Source organism: Felis catus, chromosome C2 (assembly GCF_018350175.1).
Source record: "Felis catus isolate Fca126 chromosome C2, F.catus_Fca126_mat1.0, whole genome shotgun sequence".
Taxonomy (NCBI): Eukaryota; Metazoa; Chordata; class Mammalia; order Carnivora; family Felidae; genus Felis; species Felis catus.
Genome location: NC_058376.1, coordinates 78,936,176 through 78,963,327, shown reverse-complemented (window position 1 = coordinate 78,963,327; position 27,152 = coordinate 78,936,176). Strand labels below are relative to the sequence as shown.

General features: G+C 40.6%; 1 protein-coding gene across 11 annotated transcripts in view; it reads left to right on the top strand.

Moving 5' to 3' along the window:
* The window catches only part of LOC101096257 (LIM domain containing preferred translocation partner in lipoma), a 692,709-nt gene that overhangs the window by 564,372 nt on the left and 101,185 nt on the right, over positions 1-27,152 (top strand). For all 11 annotated transcript variants that reach the window (XM_023260309.2, XM_045036388.1, XM_045036386.1 and 8 more), the window contains one exon: positions 2,500-2,669. In XM_023260309.2, coding sequence (XP_023116077.1) covers positions 2,500-2,669 — 170 coding nt within the window. The remainder of the gene's footprint in view (positions 1-2,499; positions 2,670-27,152) is intronic.

Genomic DNA, 27,152 nt, shown 5'->3' with positions numbered 1-27,152 from the left:
AAAAAAAAACCGTTGAATAATCATCACATTCTTAAAAGATTGCACATATATCACAAAACCTCTGTTGACTGGTGTTGTTTGACCAGTATTCACCAACAGTGCCATTCAGCTCAGAGTATTTTCATGTCATTAGTATGTTTTTTTTTCCCTGCTGATGCTAAACCTATATTTTTCATTATCACTATTGTATTGCATTGTTTCTTTAGTTCGCCAGAATACATCAGTGATTTCAATATGATTCAATGAAGGCGGGAAAAATAGTAATAACGATAATACCATAAATACCACTTCAGATTAATATTAAAAATGTAAATTTTTGTGAACAAGGATTCCAATATAAATATTGGAAGCGAATCTGTATGTTGTGAAACAGATATGATGGGTTTGCACAAGCAGTTGAAAAAGAAAAGTTTGAATACTAAACTATGCTAATGACTCCTTAAACATTAGACGTTATGAACTGATCCATTTGCGTATAATCCCAGTGTGTTTTCTGTAATGAAATGTCAGATAGTGGCATGAAACTCTAATTTTAGCATCAAGTTGAGACATAGCACAGTGAACTATTTAGTAAACCAATTAAGCCGGGTTTCTTTTCTGAATAATCACAAAACAAGAGCCATATGCAATAACCTAATTTTGTTACTAAAGGCAATTAAGTTCCAAATTTTAAAGGCACTTTTCTAAGGTTATCTATCTCATAATAAAAACAGGTACAAGTTGACTCTTGGGCAGAAGTTTATAAAACAACCACAAGATTTATTACAAAAGTTTTTATCCAATGTCAAGAATATGATATCAGGACTTTATAGTATCAGCTACCGTAGTGGCAGTCAGTTTCCAAGAGTTTAACTCTTTTTCCAGTACTTGATATTTCTTATTGCTTCGGGGGAAAATGGACTGTCGTTTGGGTTATATTTTAAAAATACTTTGAAGTCCCGCAACAGAACGTATAGAAATATTTTCCAGTGCCAATGCAACCAGAGGGGATTAGAAATATATTTGGCTCTTTCCTCCCAAGTTGAAACATTTAGCCCTCCCGTTTTTAGGTGTGAAATGGTTGTCAATCCAGTGGATGGAGTGCTGAAAGCAGTCTTCATGAGAAATCTCTCCGTCATGTCAGCTCTGTGTTCAATCCCGATGCACACAACGAAACAGAGGCAGAACAGCATCGTGGTTAAAACCATGGACGCTGAAGCTAGACTCCTTGGATTCGAATTTCATTGACCGTCTTTGTGACTCAGTTTCCTCATCTGTACAATAGGGAGAGCAACAGACCTACGACATAGGTGGTTGTGACTATGAAATGAGCTTAACATGTATATAAAGCACCTTGAAAATGCCTGACACGTGGGAAACACTGGGTTTGCTTACAGCTTATGTGTCAAAGCCCACAGCGCAGACTCTTGCTGACATTCCCAGCGACCTGTAATTATTTGTTAAGACTTTATACTTATCGAAATAAAGACTGAGAAAGAAAACTGGATGTGGATCTGACCTCTGGCTCAAGATTCCCATGACGGAACCAGATAGAGATACAGATTGCAACCAGCACAGGGCTTCACGCTGACATAAATGTTTGCCTTCTGTAATGTTTTATTGTTCCTATTTAAAACAATGATTTTTTGAAAACCGAAATCTGATGTCCATATGTGGTCCACATGCCCCATAAATCAGTTTAAGAATGCTGAAAGTTTACAGAACGCTGGGCTGGACAGGGACAACCAGGGCCTTCGGGACTCAAACCCCGACAAGTATGTGGAATCTGTTACAGGTTTTAGGGACGTTCAAAGTATGATCGCACTTGGAGGCAATACTAACTGGATTGTAATAACTTAAAGGGTGTCAAGTGTAGTGGGAGACTTGCTTAATGAGGCCCTAGAAGACAGAACTGGGACTACTGGGTAGCAGTGAGCATGAGGAAGCAGTCTGGCTCAGTATGAGAGAGAACTTTCCAGCAGTCAGAGCTGTCGGGAAATAAAAGGGACTCCCTTTTGATCTGTCATTGAGGGCTGGATGCAGAGAGATTTTACAACCTGGGCTTTTGTGAAAGGAGGCGCAGTTTGAGTTTGGACCCAGTCCCCTCACAGTCTAACTGGACACGTAGACTCTCTAAGCAGGAAGACTTTCCTAGGCTGTGCCTTCCACTGCTGCTATGCTGAGTCATGTTCTTCCTAGACTTGTGTGTGAGACTGGAGGCACAGCCCTGGCCTCGACATTCAGAGACCTGAGTTCTACTCTGTCACGTTCTGTAGGTCCTTGAGCTGTGTAAATGAGCTTTTCAAATACTTCGTGTAAAATCTCCATCATGGCGGCCTCACAGAGGTGAGTCCTGGCTATATTGGTGATCTCGTGCCTGGTGGTGGCGGTGGTGGGGGTGTCAGCCCTCTTGCTGCCGCTGCCACTGTGAACCTGCTGTCTCCTCCATGTTGGCTTCTTCAGAAGGACTGAAGGTGTTCCTTGGTGTGCTCTTAGCAGTCAATCCCTTCTTTCTTTCAGGCCGCTGTGCTCGCTGTGGGGAAAACGTAGTTGGGGAAGGGACAGGATGCACCGCCATGGATCAGGTCTTCCATGTGGATTGTTTTACCTGCATCATCTGCAACAACAAGCTCCGAGGACAGCCCTTCTATGCTGTGGAGAAGAAAGCCTACTGTGAGCCCTGCTACATTGTAAGTTCAGACTCCCTCTGCCGCACCTCCTGTGCTTTGCAAAGATGTCTTCTTTGGCAGAATGCCAGTCACTCCAGATAGAATGTAGTCATCGGATCTTTATTTCTCCACAGATTTCAAAGTGTGCATGTGTGTGCGTGTGTGTGTGTGTGTGTGTGTGTGTGTGTGTGTAAATTGGCAGACCTTAACTTTTTCTAACTGTTCCCTGTTCACATGAGGTCAGAAAGGCATGAGGAGGGTCCATCAGTGGTCTGCTGGATCATCACCTTGTGGCTTTCAAGCATGTATGTACAAGCTCTCACATTACCCCCTGAACATCAGAAGGTTTCCCATAGTCATACCTCTTCTTATTAGGTCTCACCTTGCATTTGAATTTGCCAGTATTGGTAAAGAAACAACGCAGGGCCTCTGGACTTGTCCGTGCTCTTTCAAACTCCTGGTCCCTTTGAATCACTTCTTACCCACTCAAACGTTTTCTTACCACCATGCTCAGCAAGTTTTTAATGATGCAAAGAAATCAACCCTTTATTATAGAAGGAAATGAATTTCCCCTAAAGGAAAATGAATAGTAATACTGACTGAGGTAATAATTGGGTTTTTTTTTTAAAGAACACAACAACTATACTTTAATTACATAAGTAGGTGGCTAAAAAGTACTCACACTCTTTTCCGTTTTTACCAGGCTACTTAAGAACACACATTAAGCTACACACACATCAGAAGATAGATCAATGTGATGAATGAACATAAACTTTTTAAAAATATAAAATGCATTTCTTTGCTATCTATCTGCATACTTTTAATCTGTTTAGCACTTGTTAGTGGGAAAAGTAGTGCATTTTTGCAAACCCACAAAAGAAGTATGGTTTCACCACAGTGTCAGGGCGTTTTTACGTAAAAGAAGCTTTGGGTGCAAGGTCCTAGGAGTTATACATAGCCTTGCAGATCCCCAAGGTTCAAGTTCATTGCAAAGTTCCTGGTCTCATTGGTATCTATCTTCCTGTGACCTGACGGCTCTAACTCATTGCAGCCCTCGAGTCTCTGTAGCACAGATCTGAAAGTTTGTTAAGATTAAGATCTAGAGGGATTCAGTATAGTTTGTGCATCTCTTAGGTTCAATTTTATTCCATTTTCCTCCCTAAAGGCAATTTAACTTAAACATAGATAGCCTCATAATAGTACTACACAATGCTGGAGCTGGGAAGAAAAAAAAAAGGTCATTTGTCTAACTCCTCATTTTAGAAGTGAGAATACAGAAACACAGAGAGGAGGAAAATGACTTCTTCTGTTCAATCCTTGGTGTCAGACCTGGGGCTATATTCAGTTTTTCACACCCCTGGTCCCATAGTCTTTGCTGACAGTACACATTTTTAGCTTGTTTGGAACATAAACATGAATACCATAGTGTCCTGTTGATCTCAGGGAGCAATTACATATGAGCTTAAAGCTCATCGAACCAAAGCTTACCTCCTTAAGAAATAAGAATATTCAGGGACGCCTGGGTGGCTCAGTCGGTTAAACGTCCGGCTTCAGCTCAGATCATGATCTCGCAGTCCGTGAGTTTGAGCCCCGTGTCAGGCTCTGTGCTGACAGCTCAGAGCCTGGAGCCTGTTTCGGATTCTGTGTCTCCCTCTCTCTCTGACCCTCCCCCATTCATGCTCTGTCTCTCTCTGTCTCAAAAATAAATAAATGTTTAAAAAAAAAAGAAATAAGAATATTCAGGATGCCTGGGTGGCTCAGTCGGTTAGGCGTCCGACTTTGACTCAGGTCATGATCTTCCAGTTTGTGAGTTCGAGCCCCGCGTCGGGCTCTGTGCTGACAGCTCAGAGCCTGGAGCCTGCTTCAGATTCTGCATTTTCCCTTCTCTCTGTCCTTCTCATGCTCACCCTCTGTATCGCAATAATAAATAAACGTTAAAAAAATTTCAAAAGAAATGAGAATATTTCAAATATCAACCTTTGAAATCTTTACTGAAAAGAGAAAATTACAGAACTCCCTGTCTTTTGTAAGCAGACTGCATGGGCTGTCATTCACAATGACTTAGGACCACCACATGAAATTCTTTACTGCAGCGAGCTCTGTGATAATGATGCCAGCAGAGCTTCTGGAAGCACGTATGGCTTTGTCCTTATATGAAGTGACTGCTGTGTTTTTCTGTAGCTCTTGTCTCTATTTTCTGTCCTTGTTCGGACTGCATGGTTGATTCTTGTTACCATCCACGGGGCTGCGGTGACAGCCTTGTTCATTTTTTCCTGTGTCTCTTAGAGCTAGGAACCCTGAGAAGTGTTGGGAAACAGGATAACAGGTATGAAGAACATGGCTTGAATCTGATGTCATCACTTCATGCTTAGTCTCCTCCAGAAAGTTACTGGATCTTTCTAAGCATCAGTTTCCTCCACAGTATAATAGGGATGATTGCAGGATTCTCCCAAAGGCCTGTGAGGATGAAATGGGGCAATCCTGTAAAGCACCCTGGGCCTGCCCAGGGAATGGTAATGGAGTGAATGTTATTCTGAGATTAATTTTGGCAAGATTTCTGGCATATGTGGTTTTTCTGAATATAAGGACCTTACGAGGGCTGTGAAATTCTTTGGGCTTTAGGAAATTGTTTTAACCCCTCAGGCACACCCCTGCCCCATTTTTAAATGCATTTCTTGCCCTCCTGGTTGAGTAATAAGACTAAAAAAGTGTAATCTGACTCAATTATGGGTTTGTACAGCATGTGGGCTCAGGTTTCGATCTCTATGCCAGGCATAGGAGCTCAGTGATTCTTCAGGAGGGAGTTTCTTTTACTTTGGGTCCCTGTTACTAGACCGAGCTTATGACAAGGTAGAGTATCTGGGAGATATTTAATCACATCCTTGGAAAGTGGGGTGGACTCAAACAATGGAAATTCTTACCATCCCTTTTGACTTTCCCTCCCTCATAAGAAACGTTAATCAAGATTTTTCCTTATGAGACCTATCCATGGTGACTCTAAAATGCAACTTAATTCTTGTCAGAATTCAGTTAAGCTTTATTCAGAGGCCCTTGTTCCATATTGATTTCAGAGTTTAGCATGGACCTCAAGCTCTTGGATGGATGTTCTAGCATTGTAATTTCTTTGGAACTTTTCGTAAATCCAATAAGCTGCCACACCAGAAAAGTAAAGAGCTTTCTTTTGGGGGGGGGGGGGGGGATCAGGGAAGCTCAGGGTATAAAATGAAACAAGTTGGTGTTGAAGACAGAGTGTGTAGTAAGGAGGATCCTAGGGATGTGTGTATGTCTCTTGGAACTAAAGCCCTGGGAACAGGGCCAACTGCAGTGGCATTCAGTCAAACTGCCTCTCGTTCCCTTGTGGAAACTGATGTCTGAGAGACATCCTGTAGAAGGAAAGTGCAGAAAACCCAGGCTCTGGGCCTCAGTCAGTGTGGTGGCATTATTCAAGATCGTGATGTAGTTCATTATTTCTGTGCAAAGACCACCCACGTTCAATGCTCTGAGTCCAAGAAGGAGACCCATCTAATATAAATTTAATTTATTCTTGCCTAAATTGATTATTAGTAATCAATTTAGATCATATTTAAATTAACCAATTACATAATTTAGAGGGAAAATACACCAGTTAGGTCTTCTTCATCTTTCCTTCACTGATTATTCATATTTTCCTGTTGTCTCTGGAATCTTTAATCCTTGCACATATACACATGTAATTAAACCAATTTGGTTCTGTAAGGTATTATAACTCTCGTTAATGATTTTTATACATGCTTTTGTGTTTTCTATTGATTGACTTAATTTATTTTTTCTATTTTTTTTTAATTTTTTTTTCGACGTTTTTATTTATTTTTGGGACAGAGAGAGACAGAGCATGAACGGGGGAGGGGCAGAGAGAGAGGGAGACACAGAATCGGAAACAGGCTCCAGGCTCCGAGCCATCCGCCAGAGCCTGACGCGGGGCTCGAACTCACGGACCGCGAGATAGTGACCTGGCTGGAGTCCGACGCTTAACGGACTGCGCCGCCCAGGCGCCCCTGATTGACTTAATTTAAATACGTATATGGCTTTCCATTGTTAATAATCTCTATTTTATAGCTTTTGTCTGTTTAATTTTACCTTATGTTTGCATACTACATTTTAAAGTTATTTGCCCCTAGAAAGGTATTGGGTATTCTCTGTTCTTTCAGTGTTGTAAATAACATGCCTATAAAGAGCTGAGTTAAGGTTTTTCATTATTTTACTTTGAATTTTTTCCTTAGCATAAATTCTTTGATTTTTGTGACCACATTTACTTTACAGCACTTTGGAGAACTTTTGCTTTCTTTAGAAACATTTCTAAATTTCTAAATTTCTTTAGAAACATTGTTCAAATTCACAGAACCATCAGCAATATGAAACCATATGTTAAACTATAACCTATCCACGACTGAAGAGGTTTATTTATATTTATTTTGAACCAATTAAATAAGTGCATTACATAATTTAAGTTTGTATGTATTTGTATTTCCAAATCAATGAGATGCTTTTCTACTTTGGTGATCTCTTAACAGCTTAGTTTGGGGGCACCTGGGTGGTTCAGTTGGTTAAGTATCCAACTTCGGCTCAGGTGATGACCTCGCGGTTTGTGAGTTCGAGCCCCGCGTCGGGCTCTGTGCTAACAGCTCAGAGCCTGGAGCCTGCTTCAGATTTTGTGTCTCCCTCTCTCTCTGCCCCTTCCCTGCTCGTACTCTGTCTCTCTCTCAATAAATAATGTATACATATAAATATATGTATGTACATATACATATATATACATCTATTTTTAAAAAGCTTACTTTTGATTATTCTTATGGATTTGTGTAAATGAACAGATTAAAATTGAGAGCACTAAACTTCCTTAGAAGTAAAGTCATATAACTAGAATATACTGCTTCTAGTTCTTGCTCTCTAGGTGAGACCTTGGGTAAGTCATTTAGTGTCTGAGTACTGGTATCATCATTTATGAAAGACAGATATTAACTTCTTCCCTATCTCCAAAGAGAAGGAATGAACACTTGTGATATTTTATACATTATGAAATTTTATACTGATATAAGGGCTTAATCCATTAATAACATTATTATCATCGCTTTTCCCCTTAGCATAATCTGATACAATTTAGAAATCCTCTATGTTGGGGGTAATTTCATAGCTGCAGTTGCTATGGAAATACTGAAATAAATAAATGTCATAGAAAGAATGTGAGGACACATATGAGAAGAAGAGGTTCATGCTTTGCTTAAGAAGATTTTTATGTTGGTATGAGTATGAGGGACAGCAACCGTGCCTTCCACTTAAGTGTTCTTCTGTCCTGAATGAGACAGGTTTACCCACAAATATAGATTAACAAAAGAACTGCTGTGTTTTTAGCATGACCAAGGAGTCTGGGCTGGAGACACGGCACATCTGTGATTCTCAGATACTCAGCCTGTTTATGAAATGGCAGCCAAGGATCTTCTCCTAAACCAGGGCTCTTACTCAGAGTGGATCAAATCCAACTTCTGACTCTCTCAACAGTGGAAGTTGGTACAGACATTTTTATTAGTTAAAATCCAAGTAATTAAAAGGCCTCAGGGAATAGGAGGCCAACTCCACGGGAGACTAAACATGGTAATGTTCCCGAATTTGACACATTAGTGACCAACACTGTAGCGGCCTTTTGCTCCCGTGTGTCACTAAATGGCTACAGTTAAAACATTCGAACTTTTCAACTTACCTTAGGTGGTAGGTTTTGTACCTCTGCAGGAAGGTTGTCCTTTTATATGCTCAGTTCCTCCTAATAGTGTTTTAAAAGTAGTTATGGCTGGTGCTTTATGTGGATGTTGGGAAAGGAGCTGAGCGTTGGGACAAAAGCCAAAAAACCCACGTGAACTTCCCTTCCCTCTTCTCAATTGCCCACCCCTGCTCTTTCACCCCCAAGGAGGGTCCCTCTCTCCCTCACACCAAGTGCATGTGCACAGACACTTACTTTCTTCTTGATGTTTCTTCATTTTCCCTCAAGCAGTCTGCCAGAAAGGAAAAGCAAACAACAACAACAACAACAACAACAACAAATGTTTCAAGAAAGAGGGACATCTGTCAATCTCTTAAGCGACTTCACCATGCTATCTACTACTAATCATTCCTATTAGAACCTTGTGAAGTAGACAGCAGGGGCGGGGCGGGGGTGGGGGGGTGGCAGGGAGGTGTTTACGGTGGCTTTGATATTTTCTAAGCAAAAGACAAACTAAGGCTAGGGATAGATCTTCTAACTTGCATTTGATTGCTAGGTCCATATTATCACCCAGAAACTAATATTCAACTTCCTGAAGATAGGAAGATAGTGACAGCCCTCTGTGATTAGAGCCTTCCATTTCTAACGTTTAAATTGATGACCACATAAATCATGCCTTCTAGCATTACAAAAGGGATGCTGAACTTCCACTGGCCAAAAAACCATAAACCTCCGTCTTTTCTTGAGCATTACATGTGGCTTTCCCTGAAATGCCTCATATTTTAAGGGAAAAACCTTTTTTTCCTGGTTAAAAATAATAATAACTAACATTTGTTGAGTGCTTTAATTTTTAAAGAGCACTTTTATCTTATGTCACCTTCTAATGATCCTAGAAAATAGGTATGATTATTACTGCCTTCCTTTCCAGTAATAAGAAACCGAGTCTTAGGAAAAGTCAGCTTGCCGCATTCTGTAAAGTGTGAGTGTCAGATCCAAGACTTGACCTGGACTTTGATTCTCAGGACCAGTTCTTTTCATAGACCCAGCCAGTCATTGGAAATCTTATTTGTTACTACTAGGTTTCTTTTTTTGTAATTAATTTTTTTTCTCTATTACCTTTTTTTCATAATGTCAAGTTTAAAAAAAATACAGTGAACCTTCATTCTGAATTTTATAAAGTGGCTTTCACCTTACTTTTGGACATATTAGAGAAATATTGAACTCAAAATATTCTTTCTTATAGTAGTCATTCTTAAAAAAACAGCAACTATGTTTTTAAGTATTATATGCTCACTAAAGAAAAATTTTTAAATATGCATAACTCTCCCATTTAAATAATATAGCAGTTTAACACACCTTTTCTATTTCAGTATACCTGCATACAGGTATATACTTACATTTATGGAAGTGTGGTTTCCATGTGCACACATACACATACAATGGGATCATACCATCCTGTACTAATTAGCAACTTGCTTTTGTTATATCACAGTACATCAAATTTTGCCTTGTCCAGAAATAGTTTATTTTAAATATTCCATCGGTATTCAAAAAGAATATACATCACCTACCTACTTTTTCTGAGAAAATGACTCAAAGAAAATATTCCACCAGACAAACAAATTAACTGAACTAAAGTGTATGGGAAATTCAGGGTTAATAAAATGATGATAAGCAATGAACCAATACAACTGATAGTTAAAGAAAGAGGAAAATATGTAATAGAAAATTCAGGCTAAAAGAAAATAATATTAATCACCTACTAACTACGGTATTAACAACAGGCAAAGTATAATTCAGAACAAAACTATTACATAGGCCAAAGTACATTACTTTATTGATAAATGTCAAGTTCCAGAGGAACATGAGCCTTTCTTCATTTAATACCATTACATTGAAATATATAAGACAAAAATATCGATGAGATATGAGATGAAAATGGTTAAACCATACTCTTTATAAAACTTTAACACATTCCATGTAGTCTTGGACAAACCAATTATGGAAGTTGAATAATATGATTAACATGATTGATTTGGTCCATATAAGCAAAGAGATTATATCTTCTTTCCAAATCTCCATGGGAGATTTAAAAAAAGCACGCTCTCATAGTCTAAGAGGAACATATACAGTTCCTACTTTGGCTGGCAGAGTTCAGCAAGACAAGAAATGTATCAAAGGATAAAAAAATAAGCCCACTTGTGGGTTAAAGATTCCTTAGAAAGTAATGATGTTGATAATGCTGCACAACAACCAGAATGAGACCCAACCAGAGTTGAATTCCAAGTACAGCTAGGATCATTAATTGCAACATAAAAGGGCACATGTATATTAATCTAAACACCGAGAAAAGGGCAACAAAGTCTAAAGGAAGAAAGGGATCATTAAAATAAAGGCAGTTATTGATAAATTGAGAAATACTAGAATTTTTAGGTGCACAAGATGATTCTTTGAAAAGAAAAATAAGCATCCAGTGAAGATAAGAGAAAAACAAAAATTATAGAAAATTAGGAATGAAAAAGAAGCTCTTAGCAGATGTACAGAAGACATTTAAAAATTATTACACTTCGGGGCGCCTGGGTGACTCAGTCAGTTGGGCGGCCGACTTCGTCTCAGGTCATGATCTCGCGGTCCGTGAGGGCTGTGAGTTCGAGCCCCACGTCGGGCTCTGTGCTGACAGCTCAGAGCCTGGAGACTGTTTCGGATTCTGTGTCTCTCTCTCTCTGACCCTCCCCTGTTCATGCTCTGTCTCTCTCTGTCTCAAAAATAAATAAATGTTAAAAAAAAAATTTTTTTTTAATTATTACACTTCAAACTTTATAGAAGAGACTGTGATCTATGCACACCTGAAATGCAAAGGACAAAAACTTGAATAAGTCCATAAACATGGGTGGAATGCAGACCTGAGAAATTATCAGGAAATTTCACTGAAAGGACTTCTCAGATCTTTAAAGAACAAATGATTCCTGTAATAGTTCAATTTTCAGAGCTCAGTAAGAGAAGATAAGCTTCGCAAATCATTTTAGAAAGCCAGCCCCATCCTGATTAATAATACCTAAATGAGGTTGCCCCCGAAAGAAAAGTGTGCTAATCTTTCACCCATGCAAAAATGCTAAATGAAATATTAGCAGATTGAGTGCCACACAATGAAACATCCCAGGTAATTCCATGATTGCGATGTTATCCTTGTTTAAAACAAAAATGGTTGCAAGAACACAAAACAAGCCCTAAGTAAAATAGAAGAAAAAGGAAGATATGTGTTTAATAGGATAAAATAAACTAATGGTCAGATGTCTTCCCAGATCTTGCCAGGTATGCATAGTATGACTGCTATTATATCGTTTTTAACATTCTAGTCTTCATTACGGGTAATTGGGAAACAAAGTCACATATATTCATATGTATACGTATACATACACACACTTACATACATACATATATGGTCATATATATATCTTTTTCTTCGTTTTACATATATATCAATTTATTATGTAATATTTCTAACAGATAAAGATGTAAAGCATAATACGATAAAATTTCATGTACCTTTATTCAGATTAATGCATAAAACACTAGAAATTCCACTGAAATCCTTAGGTTCTTGTCCCTAATCACATTCCCCAAACTCTTGTACAGAGGCAATGACTATACTAACTTTGTTTATTATATCTATGCATTTCTTTCTATTTTCACTATTTATCTCTAAAAATATAGTGTCATTTATATATAGTATCTCTTAATTTTAAATGAATAGCATTTCTCAGACCTATTTTTGAGACTTTTTCACTCAAAATCATAAGACTATGACATGTCAGTATTTATAGATGATATAATTAGTCTAGAAAATCAGAGAAAATCTAAAGTTTTAAGATAATAAAAGTGTAGTTACCTGACAAAACAAAAATTATAAATTAGGTTCAGAAAATATAACAGGGGAAAAAAAAGGCCTTATGCAGGAGCAACAAAAACTACAAAATACCTAGGCAAGCTTTTGAAAGCATAAATGATCTAAGTGAAGCATGCCATGAAATTTTACAGGGATAATTAACCCATGAGCAAAATGATTTGGGGACTGAATATGCTTTGGAAAACACCTCTCGTTTTAACAGGCATTCATATTATCACCCTGTAATTATACAACAGCGAGACTTGGGGTGGGGGGAAGAGTTACTGTGTCGTCCTTTGTTAAGGTTTTTATTTAGTCCTTTTCCCCAGATAGCCCCCAGCCCTTTGCTGATGAAGGTTACTGCTCCCCATATCTCTGCAACCTGCAAGGCGGGCCTGGGTAAGAGTAGTGAGGCACAGGCTTGCAACCAGACTGCCCAGAACAAGGAAGAGGCTAGCTGAACATAATCTTTTTCTCTCGTTCCTACCCCAAACTGTATTTATTTCTGTTGTTATAGCATTAGAATGCTTTTTAAAGGCCAGAAGGAACTGTCGAAATTCAATAACGTCATTTTACAGCTGAGAAAACCTAAAGGCCAGGAAAGCTGGCTGATTGGCCTGAGGTTATATGGTTTATTAATGGCAGAGGCAGGAATAGAAACCATGAACCTTGATGATGCCTTCAAAGAACTGCTTTCTTTGGGACTGACATGAAGAGGTTTAATCATATGTGGCTGCCGGCTCCAGAGAACCATCCCTAGAAAATGTTGGATTCCGTAAATTTTGGTTGGAGAGTGTAGAAGTAGGACAGGGTTTGCTTCAGCTCCAACCAAGATGGAGAGTCTCAGATTTCCAGGTTAAATGCCTCTGAAACTTTATGCTAGAGCCTTCCCACTGCCCTAGTTTGTTTATTTTTAAATCAAGCATGAACTCACCACTCGGTGTTTGCCAGAGTTTGGATGAATGTCAGCATCAGGCCACTGTAATAATGGTTTAAGATTATTTAATCCTATTACTTGTACACTTCATTAGGCTGAGTGAATTGTTGGCAAGGGGTTCAGTAAACTTCCTACTTTAGAGATAAAAGGATGGAAAGAAAATAAGGAAAGAGTCTGTTCCTCATTTTCTTTCGTATGTATCGTTTGTCTCTTAAAGGATAAAGGAATGATAATTACCCAGATACAGCACATAATCTGTGTTTGTAGGGTCTTCTGAACTGCTCTGTACCCTCAAAAGAGAAAAATGTCTATAACCTTACATTTCCAATTAGAAGAAAAGGACTGGGACAGAGGAGTGTGTGTGTGTGTGTGTGTGTGTGTGTGTGTGTGTGTGCTTTAAAATCAATGTTAAAAATAAACCTGAACATAAGTTCAAGAGTCCTAGGTAAGACATTCAGTCTTTCAGTTAGCAGGCCTGGTATGAGGCAGCAAATGATTTTCAAGAAAAAACGTGCTATGGAAAGTCAGACCTTGTTTACACTCAGCTTGACCAGCTGCTATTCTGCATTCACCTCATTTATTTTCCCTTAAATTTCCCCACAAACAGAATGAAAGCAATATTTTTTACCCCAGTAGCTAACTAAAAGGTTCAGAGAGGCTGACGGGGCTGACCAAAAATGAAAGTGTGGGTGCTTTGAGCAATAAGTAACTGCACGGGGCCAGGACCCAGATTCGTGCAAACAGAATCCCCAAAGGATTCTCATTAGTCAGCATTGCAGTCTATGGAATGTTACCTGCATGCTGGTGGTTGGAGAACTCACAGGGTCTGATGGGCAGAGGCCAGTCATGAGACTCTAGAAGCTTGGTTTTCCAAAAATGTGTCAGAGGTCACCTGCTTTGGAATCATGCTCAAGTCCTCATTAAAAAAGTAAAGTTCTAGGAGCGCCTGGGTGGCTCAGTCAGCTAAGCATCTGACTTCAGCTCAGGTCGTGATCTCACAGTTTGTGGGTTCAAGCTCCACATCGGGCTCTGTGCTGACAGCTCAGAGCCTGGAGCCTGCTTCGGATTCTGTGTCTCCCTCTCTCTCTGCCCTTCCCCCACTCATGCTCTGTTTCTCTCTCTCTCTCTATCTCTCTCTCTATCTCAAAAATAAATAAACATTAAAAAATAATTTAAAAAAGTAAAGTTCTGGGCCACTCCCCAGACTTTCTTCACAAGGAGCCAAGAAATGTGCATCTTTTACAAGCCTCTTGAGGGAGATTCTTATGCCTGCTCAGTTTTGAGATCCACGTGTCTGTGCTTGTAGCCCAGCTCATCGAAGAAATAGTCCCCAAATACTTCGCCATCTCCCACCTCTCTCCTATGCATTTTCTTTAGCCACACTTGGCCAAATGGGACCATCTTCTCCTGGACATTGATATCTTAGGCTTCTCTGTGCCCCAGAGTTTCCCCGTCTCCATGGTTTGAAAATCTGTATCAACCAACCATAAAAAGCCTTCCTAGAACTTCCCCCAAATAGATGTGGCTTTTTCCTGCGCAATGCTTTTGTTTGTTCCTCGTTCCTGTGATTTAATTCTCTGCAATTGATATCAAAATAATTTGAGTTTTGACCTATTCTCTTACTGTTTGCAACCCTTAGAGAGGGTGGTATGCTGGGACGAGAGTGTTACATTTTATTCATCTTTTTTCCATGGTTGTTATCACAACAGGTGAGCTGTCCCTGCTAGGCTAGAAGGTACCTGGTTTCACTCTAGATCCCAGTGTCTCCGGAGAGGGTCTTTGCCTCTTTACCCTTTGGTGCACCTTGGATTGAGACTCCCTGTGCGTATATGAAGCAGAAAGGAGAACTTGGCTCTGGGACCCTGTGAGCAGTCATTGCTGAAATGTAAATATAAAAGATTGAAGGGAAAGATGTGAGAGTAAAGCCAGCTGTCTAGCTTCCAGTTGTTGAATTATCATAAGAGCTAGCACTCAAGGTCAAACACACAGACCAGACTCCCAGATGAAAACGACCAGAGAGTTTGAATGGAGGTTCTCTTATGTTCACATGACTTTGAATGGGACATGGTAATTCCCTCCAGCCAGGGAAGCCAGCCTCCAGCCAGGCTTACTTAAAAAAAAAAAAAAAAAATCTGCTTTCTGGTTCTCTCTTTTGTTCACTTCCCTACAGCGTCAAGGGATGCTGGAGAGGTTGGTGTCATCATTATAGCATGGTGAGGCTCTTTATGGACACTTCACAGTGACAAGGGCCTGATATATTGTAGGTCTTCAAAAAGATGTGTGTTGAACTTAAAGATTATTTAAGGGGCACCTGGGTGGCTCAGTTGGTTAAGTGTCCAACTTTGGGTCAGGTCATGATCTCACAGTCCAGGAGTTCGAGCCCCGCATTGAGCTCTGTGCTGATGGCTCAGAGCCTGGAGCCTGCTTCAGATTCTGTGTCTCCCTCTCTCTCTCTCTCTGCCCTCTCCTGCTAGCACTCTGTCTCTCTGTCTCTCTCAAAAATAAATAAACATTAAAAAAAATTTTAAGATTATTTAATAAATCAGTATTTTATGTTTATAATATGGGAAAATATAATATGGGTAGCCAAGAGAAGAGGAGAGATGCGCTGAAGGTGTCACAGGTGAATAGAGGCTCCTGGAATTCTTTAAGCTCTGAAAGCCACAAATACACATATGTAATGAGGTTTTAAGTTACATCCAAAAAACTTTTTTGAAAGAAGAGTAAATGTCTTCCACAAAAGTTATGTTTTTTTTTACTTTGTAGGCTGGCTCTTTATTAATGCTAAGAGATATTTGAGGCAGTGTATATTAATAAAGCCATTAGGACATGTTAGTTAAAATAAAACTGAACTTTCTAACATGTAACTCTTAAAAAAGTCAAGATTTATATTGTTAGTCTAGTTTAGGCAGACACTAAATCCTATTCTAAAGCATACAAAATATACAAATAGGTTTTCCACAAAATAGATAATGCAAAATGTGTCAGGGCCTCACAGGAAAAGGACTCGGAGAGAGGACTAGGGGCATTTGGGGGAAAGGAGGCATTTAACAAGAAAGTCGTCAGAGAGGAAGAGCCACGTACCAAAGGGTCATGTGGTAAATCTGATTTCCTCCTAATGCCACATGGTCATTCCTTTTCCACCCCTGACAGACTAGTGGGAACTGTCACAACTCCTTCATCTCTACAAATTAACAAAATCAAGGCTTAACAAACCAAGGGCTTTGGAAAATGAGGAATTAACGTAGGATTAAAACAGATCTTTGAGCTAGTTCCTGCACTCTAAATCTTAGCCTCTACCTTTCTCTTGAAGTAAATTCAAGCTAGCAGATGGCCTGTCATCAGATAGGATTTTTTTTTAAATCAGCAAGTCTTTTTTTAATAAACCTCAGGCCCCAGTTCGGTTACCACTGTTTTGAGAATCTTTCCCTATGTTCATCTAAGCTGAAGACAAGCACTCTCCCCTCAGGTCTCCGGAGTTTTTCTCTAGACCTTGGTTTTACTCCGTCACCTTCGTTTTAACCCTTTTCTGTCCCCACCTTATATCCGTTGACGGTCTCCACCCTCATGGCTTCTCACCGCAAGCTGCTTAGGAGCAAGCTCATTTTTTTCTCTGTTCTTTGTGTCTCTTTCCCCTGTGTAACCCCATACCTTAGCAGTGTCACCAAAGTGTCACCAAAGCAGTGTCCGGCATAGTACATCTCTCCCTGGGAGGTATTTAGTTGTTTTCTTTTCTCTTTTAATAAATGTATTAGTCAGCTTAGGTCGCCACAACAAAATACCACAGACTAGGTGGCTTAAAGGCCCACATGACAGAAATTCATTTCTCAAGTTTTAAAGACTGGAAGTCCAAGATCAGGGTGTCTGGATGGTTGAGTTTTGGTTCTGGTGAGAGCCCCCTTTCTGACTTCTCTGTCCCCGCATAGCAGGGAGAGGGAAAGAGAACAGCTCTGTGGTGTCTCTTCTAAGAACTCTAAGCCCATCATGAAGGCCCACTCTCATAACCTCATGTAAACCAGTTACCTCCCAAATGCCTCACCGCCAAATACCATCACATTGGGGTTAGAGTTTCAACATATGAATTTGGGGTGGTGGCGGGGAGAAACAGTTCAGCCCATAACAATGGATTACATCTTTTGGCCATATGTCTGTGAATGCATTATCAGCACTGGTTGATGGGGTAGCATTTAGAATATCCTGTGTTTCTAGATATAAAAGCCATGTAGTTAGGTATTTAACAGGTGTTTATCGAGCATCCTGTTGCCTTTAATTTTTTTTTTTTGCTAGACTTCCAGAAGGGCCCTATTAATGTTCAAAACATTGCACAACCCTGCTGCATTTTCCCTTAAGGATACACTTTTACCCCCACTAGATCTTACCTCATTTTTAAGACCAGAAAAGAGAGAAAGACTTGGTTCTTTACAGGGTTGTTGAGCATTCCTATTAGATCATTAGGAAATTGGTACAAGTGGCAGGAAGCCAGACTGGCCTGAGTCTGGCCAGACAGTGTCTGCAGGTCATTCCAGCAAAGCTACTGGAATAACGATGTGTTCTCCCATAAAGTGCTCTTTGTCAAAGTCTCTTTTGGAATTAACTCCTCATGCATGGATCAATAAACCTCACCAACTTGCCAATGTAATTAAGAGGTGGGAGGTTAAGCATTACTATTAATTAAGTTCAAAGTAAAATAAAACGAAGAAGGTTGTTTTTATGAAATTGTCCTGTCCGATTCTGCTCAAGGGTGTTTCTGCATTCTTACGGAGGAGAATCCAGGAAATGGAGGGGATTACTGTCTCCACTGCCTTGGGAGAAGCAAGCATTTAACCATATGTCTCTTGGATATTTTTAACTGAAGAGTAAACTGTTAACCGATTATAAGAGCCAGTGAATGCCCACCTTCTGTGTACAGAGGGCTGAGTTCAATGCTGTGAGGGAAACAAACAGCACGAGACTCAGTCATGCTGTCTCGTGCTGAGCCCTTAGCTGAATGAGAAGGACCAGGCAGCACAACACCATAATACAAAGCAAGATCTATCTGGAAGAGAGATTCAGGCAGTGGTGAGAGTCCAGAGAAGAAGGTGAGGGAGATGGGGACCAGATTCAAAAAAAGACCTCCCAGATGGTAAGGCATCTGAGCCAGGCCTTGAAGGTGGAGTAGGATTCGATGGGAGGAAAAAGAAGGAACGAGGACAATTTGGATTTCTGGGTATTTCTTTTCCTTGTTGAGCTTTATAACTTCTGGGATCAAAGGAAAAGAAATCAGCCTGGTGGAAAGTAAGGATTTATTGAGTGTTCATTATATGTGTGTTATTCTGCAGAAAATTCAGGAGTGCAGGAGGTAAAAAGTATCTCCAGGTGCATAGGTTTTTCGGCATACGTGAAGGATCGTCTTGTACTCATCACTTTCCTCTGTTGGCATCTTCAAGGGATTCATCACAAAGGTCGAATTCCTTTCTCTTGAGACCACAAGGAACAACAGCCAAGGGAAAGGCCATGTTGATGCTACCCTTCCTTTTCTAGCAAGGTGGATACTTAAAAGTCAGGGAAGAAGCACGTGTGCACTTCGAGACAGTGTAAGTCCATTTTGCTGGTTAAATTGAGTGACAGTATTGACACCTTTAAAGCTGGAAAGGACCTTAAAGATTCTCTAACCCAAGTCCCTCTTTCTTCAGATTAGTAAACTGAAACCCAGTAAGAGTATGATTTTTCGAGGTAAAAGAGAGCCATGCGAATTTCCTAAATCATATAGCAGCCAGTTTGTTATTTGATATTTATGTTACCTTTACTTGGTACAGGATGATTATTCTGCTTTTGCAAGGAAGAATAACTTGATTCTCAATCCCCTGAGTCACCGTTGGATGGTATTAGGCAACTTCACTTCATAATCTACCTGTTTTTCAGCTATGTTAATTACATACCTTCTAGCATTTACCACCTGTACCAATTGCTTAGCATAATAATACCTTATACTTAAATTCATGTGCCCAAAGTACTTTCATACTTGTTTTTCATTTGATGTCCATAACAATCCCACAAGGCAGGTGTGAGTCCTAGATTAAACATGAGAAAACTGAGGCCCAGAGAAGGTAGCCTATATAGCAAAGAAACTGAAGCAGGGCTCTGGCATCTATTTTATGACGGAGTCGAGTTTTCTTACCTCCGCATCTCAATTGCCTGCCTAAATGGTTTTCAGTCTTGTATTCATCCAGTGAATATTCACTGAGCACTCTCTATATTTCAGATAGTATAGAGAATTGAGGATGCAAAGTTGAAAAAGACGTGATCCCAGTCCTTGGGGAGCTCACCATCTGAAGGAGACAGCCATCCAAACAGACTAACAAGTAGAAGGCTAAGTGCATAATGGGCATAGGAGTTGTCTTTGGGAGTTGGAGGTGGCACAAAAGATCAAGGGACTAATTTTGTCATTATTTAAGCATGTCACTGTCCTGTCTCCCCATAGCCTCCGCTAAGGCTTCTTGCCCAGGCCTCATGCTCCGCTGGCATTCAGTCAATATTTGTTGATGATGGTACTGATGTTTTTATCCCTCTGACTTCCACTCACCGGAGAGGGTTTCTACTGCCCTTTGGGTATAATAGACTTGACTTCACAATTTGAGTTAGCCTTTTAAAAATCATTTTTGAGGAAAATAAACAACTTTATGAGATGGCATCTAAATACCACTCAATATAGTAATGATGCTAGTTTAACCAGTTAATGCCCAGCATTTGCAGTCTAGGGGGCCATATTTGTATCAGCTCTTCTCTTAAGTCAGTGAATTGCAAGTTCATTAGGGGCAAAACAGACTTTAATCAGTCTTAAAAATTTTTTAATTATTCCCAAGTACCCAATCATTACTGCTTCATTGATGTTTTAAGGGGTATCCAGCGGTCGAACTGTTTTTCACAGAAGAGGATGAATTTCAGTGGCAAGGAACAGGCATATTTTCAAAATTACAGAGACATTTATCCTCATAGCAAAAGTTGTGTTAAATTTTGTGAATTGCACAAGCTTGGAATTCTGCACAGTGCCTGTACTCTGGATTGATTTACATTGGCCGTATATTAAAAACAATATTTCTCAGCATGTTTATATGCATTTGATGGTTTCTGAAACCTTACTGGCAAACTTTGCGAGCAAATATTAATTTTCAGTGGTACTGAAAATGAAGTGAAAATTAGGTCTTTTCTCTCATCTGTCTAAAAGAACTTCCTTTAATCATTCAATTCCCAAGATGTAATTAGTCTGATTCTGCTCTAGATAGGAGCTCATTATAAAGATCCTAGGTGAGCAGTCTCTTCTGGCAAAAGTGACCTTTTGGGGGGGTGGCTCAGTCAGGTAAGCATCCGACTCTTGATTTCACTCAGGTCATGATCTCACAGTTGGTAGGGTCAAGCCCTGCGTCGGGATCAGGTCCACGGCCGGTGCAGACCATGCTTCGGATTCTCTCTCTCCCTCCCTCTGTCTCTGGCCCTCCCCTGCTCATGAGCAGGTACACACTTTATCGTTCTCTCTCTCTCAAAACAAATAAATAAACTTAAAAAAAATGACCTTTCTGATTCAGTCTTCCAGTATTTCCTAAAACTCTGGTATACAAAGTGAATAGCCAGATAAATAAGTCAGATTTGATTTGTCAGACACCAAGATGCACACTGACGTGCACATGCAAACACAAGTACGTGCTCACACCAAAGCCAGGAAGCCTGCAACAAAACAAAGCTGCATTTACCCTCGAGGGAAATAAAAATGCACGCCTGCCACAAAATTATTTTCTTGAAAACAATATTGAAATTTATGAGCAGACACTACAGCTCTAATTTATCAACCAAATCACAATTTAAATGGGACAACAAAAGAGAAACTGTAATTTAAGGATTTTTGAGTGTGGTACTTGTGTGTGTGTGTCTGTGTGTGTGCGCGCGCATGTGTGTAGGGATGTATTGAATTTGAGAGTAATTTATGGAAAGTGCTGCCAGCATGGTATTTCAAATGCTCCACAATTTGAATTTAAACTGCTCAATGGGATCATTAAGATTATTATGCATGTTTTCCAAAGAGTTTGAATTCAAATGACAACTTAAAAAAAAAAGATGCCCTTTAAAAACTGAGGAATGTTATTGCACTTATAGAAATTCATGCAGTTTGAATAATTTGCCACCTCCCCTTCCAAAAAAGTACCTGATGATAAGTGCTCAAGAGACAGGGATGTTGGAGAAAGTGCATATTGCCAACGCATTCCCTTGATGAGTAAAACTGGATTGTAAAGCAGGCTCTGTGGACAATGAGTTATTTCATTCAGTACAATTGACAGAAAATCCGGAAGGGATGTGGATCAATGTGGCTGGAGCACAGAGAACTGATGATGGCGGACGCTCACTGAGTAGTGGTACATAAAAGGCCCCTTCAAACTCATTAAATGTGCCATTTGGTTTTCTTTCTATGGGTGGGTCTTGAAATATGGAAGTCTACTTTCATTTTGTGCCAGCTAGCCAAGTGAACAATTTACAAAAGGAATAAACAGAGGGGTGCTTACTCACTTTTCAAAAGCAGTCTTTTTGCAATGGGTTTTGCAAAGTTATTTTGCAATGGGTTTACCATTATATTCTTATAAATGAGCTTAGTTCCAAGGATGGGAAATTTACCAGTTCTCAAGGCAGCTTTTTCATGTTTTGAACTCTCTAAAGGTTATAAGGCTAATTTGGTGGGAAGTCTATTTCCTTATAACATCATCTGTCCATAGAAAAGACAGTTAATACATCTTCAACTTAAAAGCCTTTTAGGTATGTGAAGAAACTTCCCAAGACCATCTGAATCTTCTCTTGTTCTGGTTAAATTCTAGCTCCTCCGTCCGTTTGTTGTCTATTCTGATACCAGAACCTTTAACTATTCTGATCACTTTTTTTTGGATTGTCTAGGATATCAATATATTTTTCACAGTTTGGAATTTCCATTGACTTAACTACAGAACTGACCAAATGGGACATGTAGAACCTCATTTAAAAGGTAAATAACAACCACAAAATAAAAAGAAGATTCAGATTTATGTCCCATGTTTTGAAGTCGAAGGAAAATGTTATAACCCATTTCCAAATTCCAGTGGAATAGAGTAAGGTTGCATATTAGATCTTGTTCTGTTCAATCTATTTTAAGCAGAAGTGAAATCAGATTTATGACTTGTATCATTTTCTAACTTACATTGAAGTATATGTTTCATCTCCATCCAGGGGTAACGTACTCATTTCTTCCCACCTTTAGCACTCAGCGCTGTCTTGGTATAGGTGAGGTCCCCTAATTGTTGAATTAAGGAATAATAATAATAATAATAATAATAATAATAATTACTTAGTTCTTCCCAGTTTGTAAAACTCCAATCTAAATTGAAGCTCAGCGTACAGGTGTATTTTTTGTATTTGGTTTTGGTTTTGGTTTTAGTGTGAGGATATCAAGACTCAGAGGGCGTAAGGGAGTTTCCCAAGAGCACAGAGCTGGTCAGAGGATTTGAATGCAAGGCACTGTGGCTCTAAACCTTGTCATCTAGGCTAGACAATGTGTAAATCAGTTCCTGTCATCTCCTTGGTTTCTACCTAGATAGGATGTATTTGCAAATGGTTTGGGGGGGGAGGGAGAGCTTTCATTTTTATACCTTTGTCAGAGGTGTTCAAATTCAAGGACTTGGTATGTTTGAAAGCAATCCTTTGGATTTCTAGTTGCTGTGAGAGCAGCATTTCTAGGGAGCATTGCAGTCTCTCTGTCTAAAATGAATCTGCAATAGCATGTAAGAATGGGTAGTCTGTGAGAGCCAGAACTGAGGCAGCAAAAGAAACCTCATAAACGTTCCCAGCAGGAAGCTCATTTTGTATCCAGATCCCTAAGCAGAAAGGAGGGAGAAAGGAGGCTTCAATGAGGAGAGTGATGTTCCTGAATGAATCAGCTATGGAGTCAGGGAAAGACCTCTGTATCAGGGATCCTTGTCTCTCACCAGTTTCTCCAGCCTGTTGGATGCAGTCCTACAGAAGCCCAAGCTTGTGCTTAGTCTGGAATTTCAGCAGAAATCCAATACTGCTACCTCTTTGTCCCTACCACTGAAAACACCTCTTCTCACTGCCTCCCAGACCTCACCACCACCACCCCACACCCATCCCACTTCAGTGTTGCTCCTGTGCCTTCTCATTACATCATTCTGTTTCTGGATCCATTGCCTTATCAAACAGGGACACTGTCCTTTTTAGAATGCTCCTGAAAATTTGCATATTTGATTAAATGTCCCAATCATCACACTCCTTTCCAGTAATCTCGATACTGGGCAGCCAATTCCAGTAATGGAAGAGACGCTTTCAGCTGTTAGGCAATGGGTTACCCTTTCAAAAGTGATTGAGCAATTCTGTCTTCAAGTTCTATTTAAACCATGAGTCTGGATGCTGAAAGCCCCTTCTGGACCCAGCCCGACAGCACCAGAGAACTTTTGGGGGAAAGGGCAGTTAGAAACGGTCCTGTGTGTATTCTTTGGGCTGAACTCATGGGAGAGGTACACAGGATTTTCAGTTTCTTCATAATGTAAAATGGCTGTAACAGTATCTATAAGGGTTTTGTGAATATCAGATACAAATTTGGGGGCAGTGGTCAGTGCCATTCGTGGGACATATTCAGCTCTCAGCAATAGGTGCTACACCAAAAGCAAGGTGGGCACTTGAAATATAACCATAGAGATTGGACACTGTGTGAAACAGGAGCTTCTTGCACTAGAAGGAAAGGGGAAGAGACAGGATGACCACTCATTAGAGATGCGGCAGACAGGACTCTTGTCAAGGATGGGGAAGTGAAGGAAATGACCCATACTGAGCTTCCCACCATTAAAGTGGAACACAGGAAGGGAAGGACCTGTTTGTACACGAATCTCCTGACAAACTTCTGCCAGTGGCCCACATGGTATATGTTATCTTCTTGAAAGGGTAGAGTAGTCATTCACGTGCCCTGGACAAAATAATACGGCAATACTAGTCAGTGCCTTTTGCAGTTAAAGGGTACTTCATCTGCCATTGCAAGTTCTCATCAGGAGATATCACGATGCAAAAATCCAGACTCGGGGTCTCATGACGTTCAAAACTATTCTTGCTACTTGACTCAGTTTCCACATCCCTGCAGGCTGTCAGGCAGTGCACAGAACTCAGCCTTTGAATCAAAGAGATAATCGATTACAACCTAGAACTACTTGCTACTTTGTGACCATGGTCAAGTTTCTTCCATTCTCTAAAGTCAGGTGTTTCTCATCCATAAAAGGAGGCTGATAGTACTTGTAGGACTAACGGGAAGATTAAATGAATTCGTGTGGGTTAAGTGCCAAACACAGTGCCTACCTCCCCCTGTTTAATACGCACTAGTTATTATTGCTGATAATTCACCCTGAAGACCCTTTCATACTGTGTCTTCTCTGGCAAATAGATTATAAATACACCATAAAAATTCATCCTGTGGTATCTTTCCACAATCCTTTATTTTTCTCCCCTGTCACACTCTTCAGGTAGTCGTGCAGTCTGGATGAGCCCAGCGACTTGTCTTTGCTCACCAAAGCAAGTAAATGTTGCTTGATCAAAGCACACAGCTAGGCACCTGGATATCAGTATAAATTGTGATGAACCTTGACCTTACACACAGCAAGTATTCTTATACTCTGCTCTCAAGAGAATCACACCAAGCAGAAAAAGTCCGTCCCAGTAACTCACATACTGTATGATTCCATTTATATAACATTCTTGAAATGACATTCTAGAAATGCAGAACAGGTGAGTGGTGATCACGGGGGAGGGTTGGAGGAGGAAGCGGGTTAAGGAGGGGTGGGAGTACATGTGGTTATAAAAAGGCAACAGGAGAGAACTGTTCTGGATCTTGGCCACGTGGGTGGAAACATGAATCCATACATGTGGTAATATTGTCTAGAACCAGATATGAGTGCATGGGCACACGCTTGCACACTTTCTTGAGCCCTCCACAGCTTATAAAGCTGTTAACACTGGCTGTTGGAAACACTGTCTCCTTTGGTGTCTGTGACACCGAACACTCCTGGGTTTTCCTCCTACTTCTTGGCTTGCAACATCCCACTCTTTTTTCACAGATTTTCTTTCTTCTCTTGACTCCTTAAACTCAGTGTGGCTTTTTTTTTTTTTTTAATTCTGCCCTAATCCCTCTTCTGGTCTCACACTACATTCTCCTCAGTAGTTTCATCTGCTCCCATGACTACAAAGATCATCCATGTGCTGAAAACTCTCTGGCCAAAATCTGCGGCTGTGATGTCTCTCTGAGCTCCGGACTACGCATCTGTCAGCTAAGCAGATACTCTCCATAAACAGGCTCCGAGGCCCACAGATTTCAGCACTTTCAAAACAGAACGCACAAGGTGGCCTTCTTACCCTGCTCCTCCCTGTGTTCCTGGTCAGTGGCTGGCACCCCCTGGTTGCCCTAACCGAACGCACAGGAGCTGTCTGTCTATCATTCCAGGCCCCTCACTCTCCCCTCTTACTTTTAATACTTCCTCACCAAATCCTGATGGAATGCTTTGGCTTTCTTTATGCCTACCTTCATTTACATAGCATGTGCCTTCAGAATTCTTCAGTGACGTTTCATTGCCTTCACTATCAAGTCCACCCTCCTCAGACTGCCATAGAAAACTTGTATAGTCACACGCATGCACATGCGTGTACCCATAGGCACCCCTATACACGCGCGTTTCCAAAGCAGGGAGGTTGTTTGTTACCCTTGGGGCCGGGCAGATACTTTCCCTTCTTGGCATGTACAGCTTTCTCCCTCGATCTCCATCCCCTAGCCAAGAATCCCCCTCCTTCGGGCTCTCATCCCCTGCCGTACCACTTTCCTACCACTTAGCAGATGGTATTTAAGTTACCTCTTTATTTCTCGTGTACCCCATTAGCTATAATCTCTCCCTAAGGGCAGGGGAGTGTCTGGTTCCTCACCGCATCCCATAGTAAGCTCTCTATCTGGGTGTCTTGACTGACGGATTGCCCTGAATTGAACAAGGATGAGATCATGGACAACAGAGCCGACTGTGTAAGCAAGCACTGAACCGGTGGCCGTGGGGTAACGATCCTGCACGGGATACAAGATTCCAGTTTCTGTGCTCCTGCTGCACAGCCCTGATTTCCAGACCTTTTAGTCACTTCCTCTGAACCTTGCCAGCACTTTTTTTCTTTCTTCAATTGTTTTTCAAGTTCTTTTTATACTGTATGGACCAGAGTGACTCAGGGTCTAGCCAGTGCTGACGGTAAGTGTTGCACCACCGGCCCTGGGAGCCCCTTCTCCCTGCTACTCTGCTGGCCGGCTCATCACGGGAGGGGCTTGTAGAGGCTCCCAGTCTGCGGTCCCTCTCAACTCAGTTGCGATGTCACGGTTATTGTACCGTGCCTGGCTTAGCACAAAGCACGCTGAGCCGGCAGCCTGGAAAGCTGGGCCTACCCGGCTCTGCCTCTGACTGAGGGCGCCTGTCCATGTAGTTCACAAAGAGCTACCCAGGATCCCTTTTTGGAGTGTATTTGTGTTCTACAGCAGTAAGCATTTACCTCATTCAGACCCACCGTGTGGACAGATCATGTACGTACAGCGACTTGAAACACTCCAGTGAAGAAATCTTCATTAAATACAAGAATGCTGTGCCTGCAGGGCTCTCTGGTTCCCCACGTGGTTTCACACCCACCAGCTCATTTAATCCTTACACGTTTGGAAACTGAGGCCCAGTGACTTGTTCACATGAACAAGGATAGCAAATCGTGGAGCCAGTGATTTTGATGGTGTTAAAGATTCGTGAAAATTGATAGAAATAAATAAATAAATAAATAAATAAATAGAAAGAAAATTGATCTGAAAAGCACCATCCGTTAAAAAGAGTGAGGACACCAACAGGCAGTTCCTCGAAGAGACAATAATAACAACAGATGATAAAACTT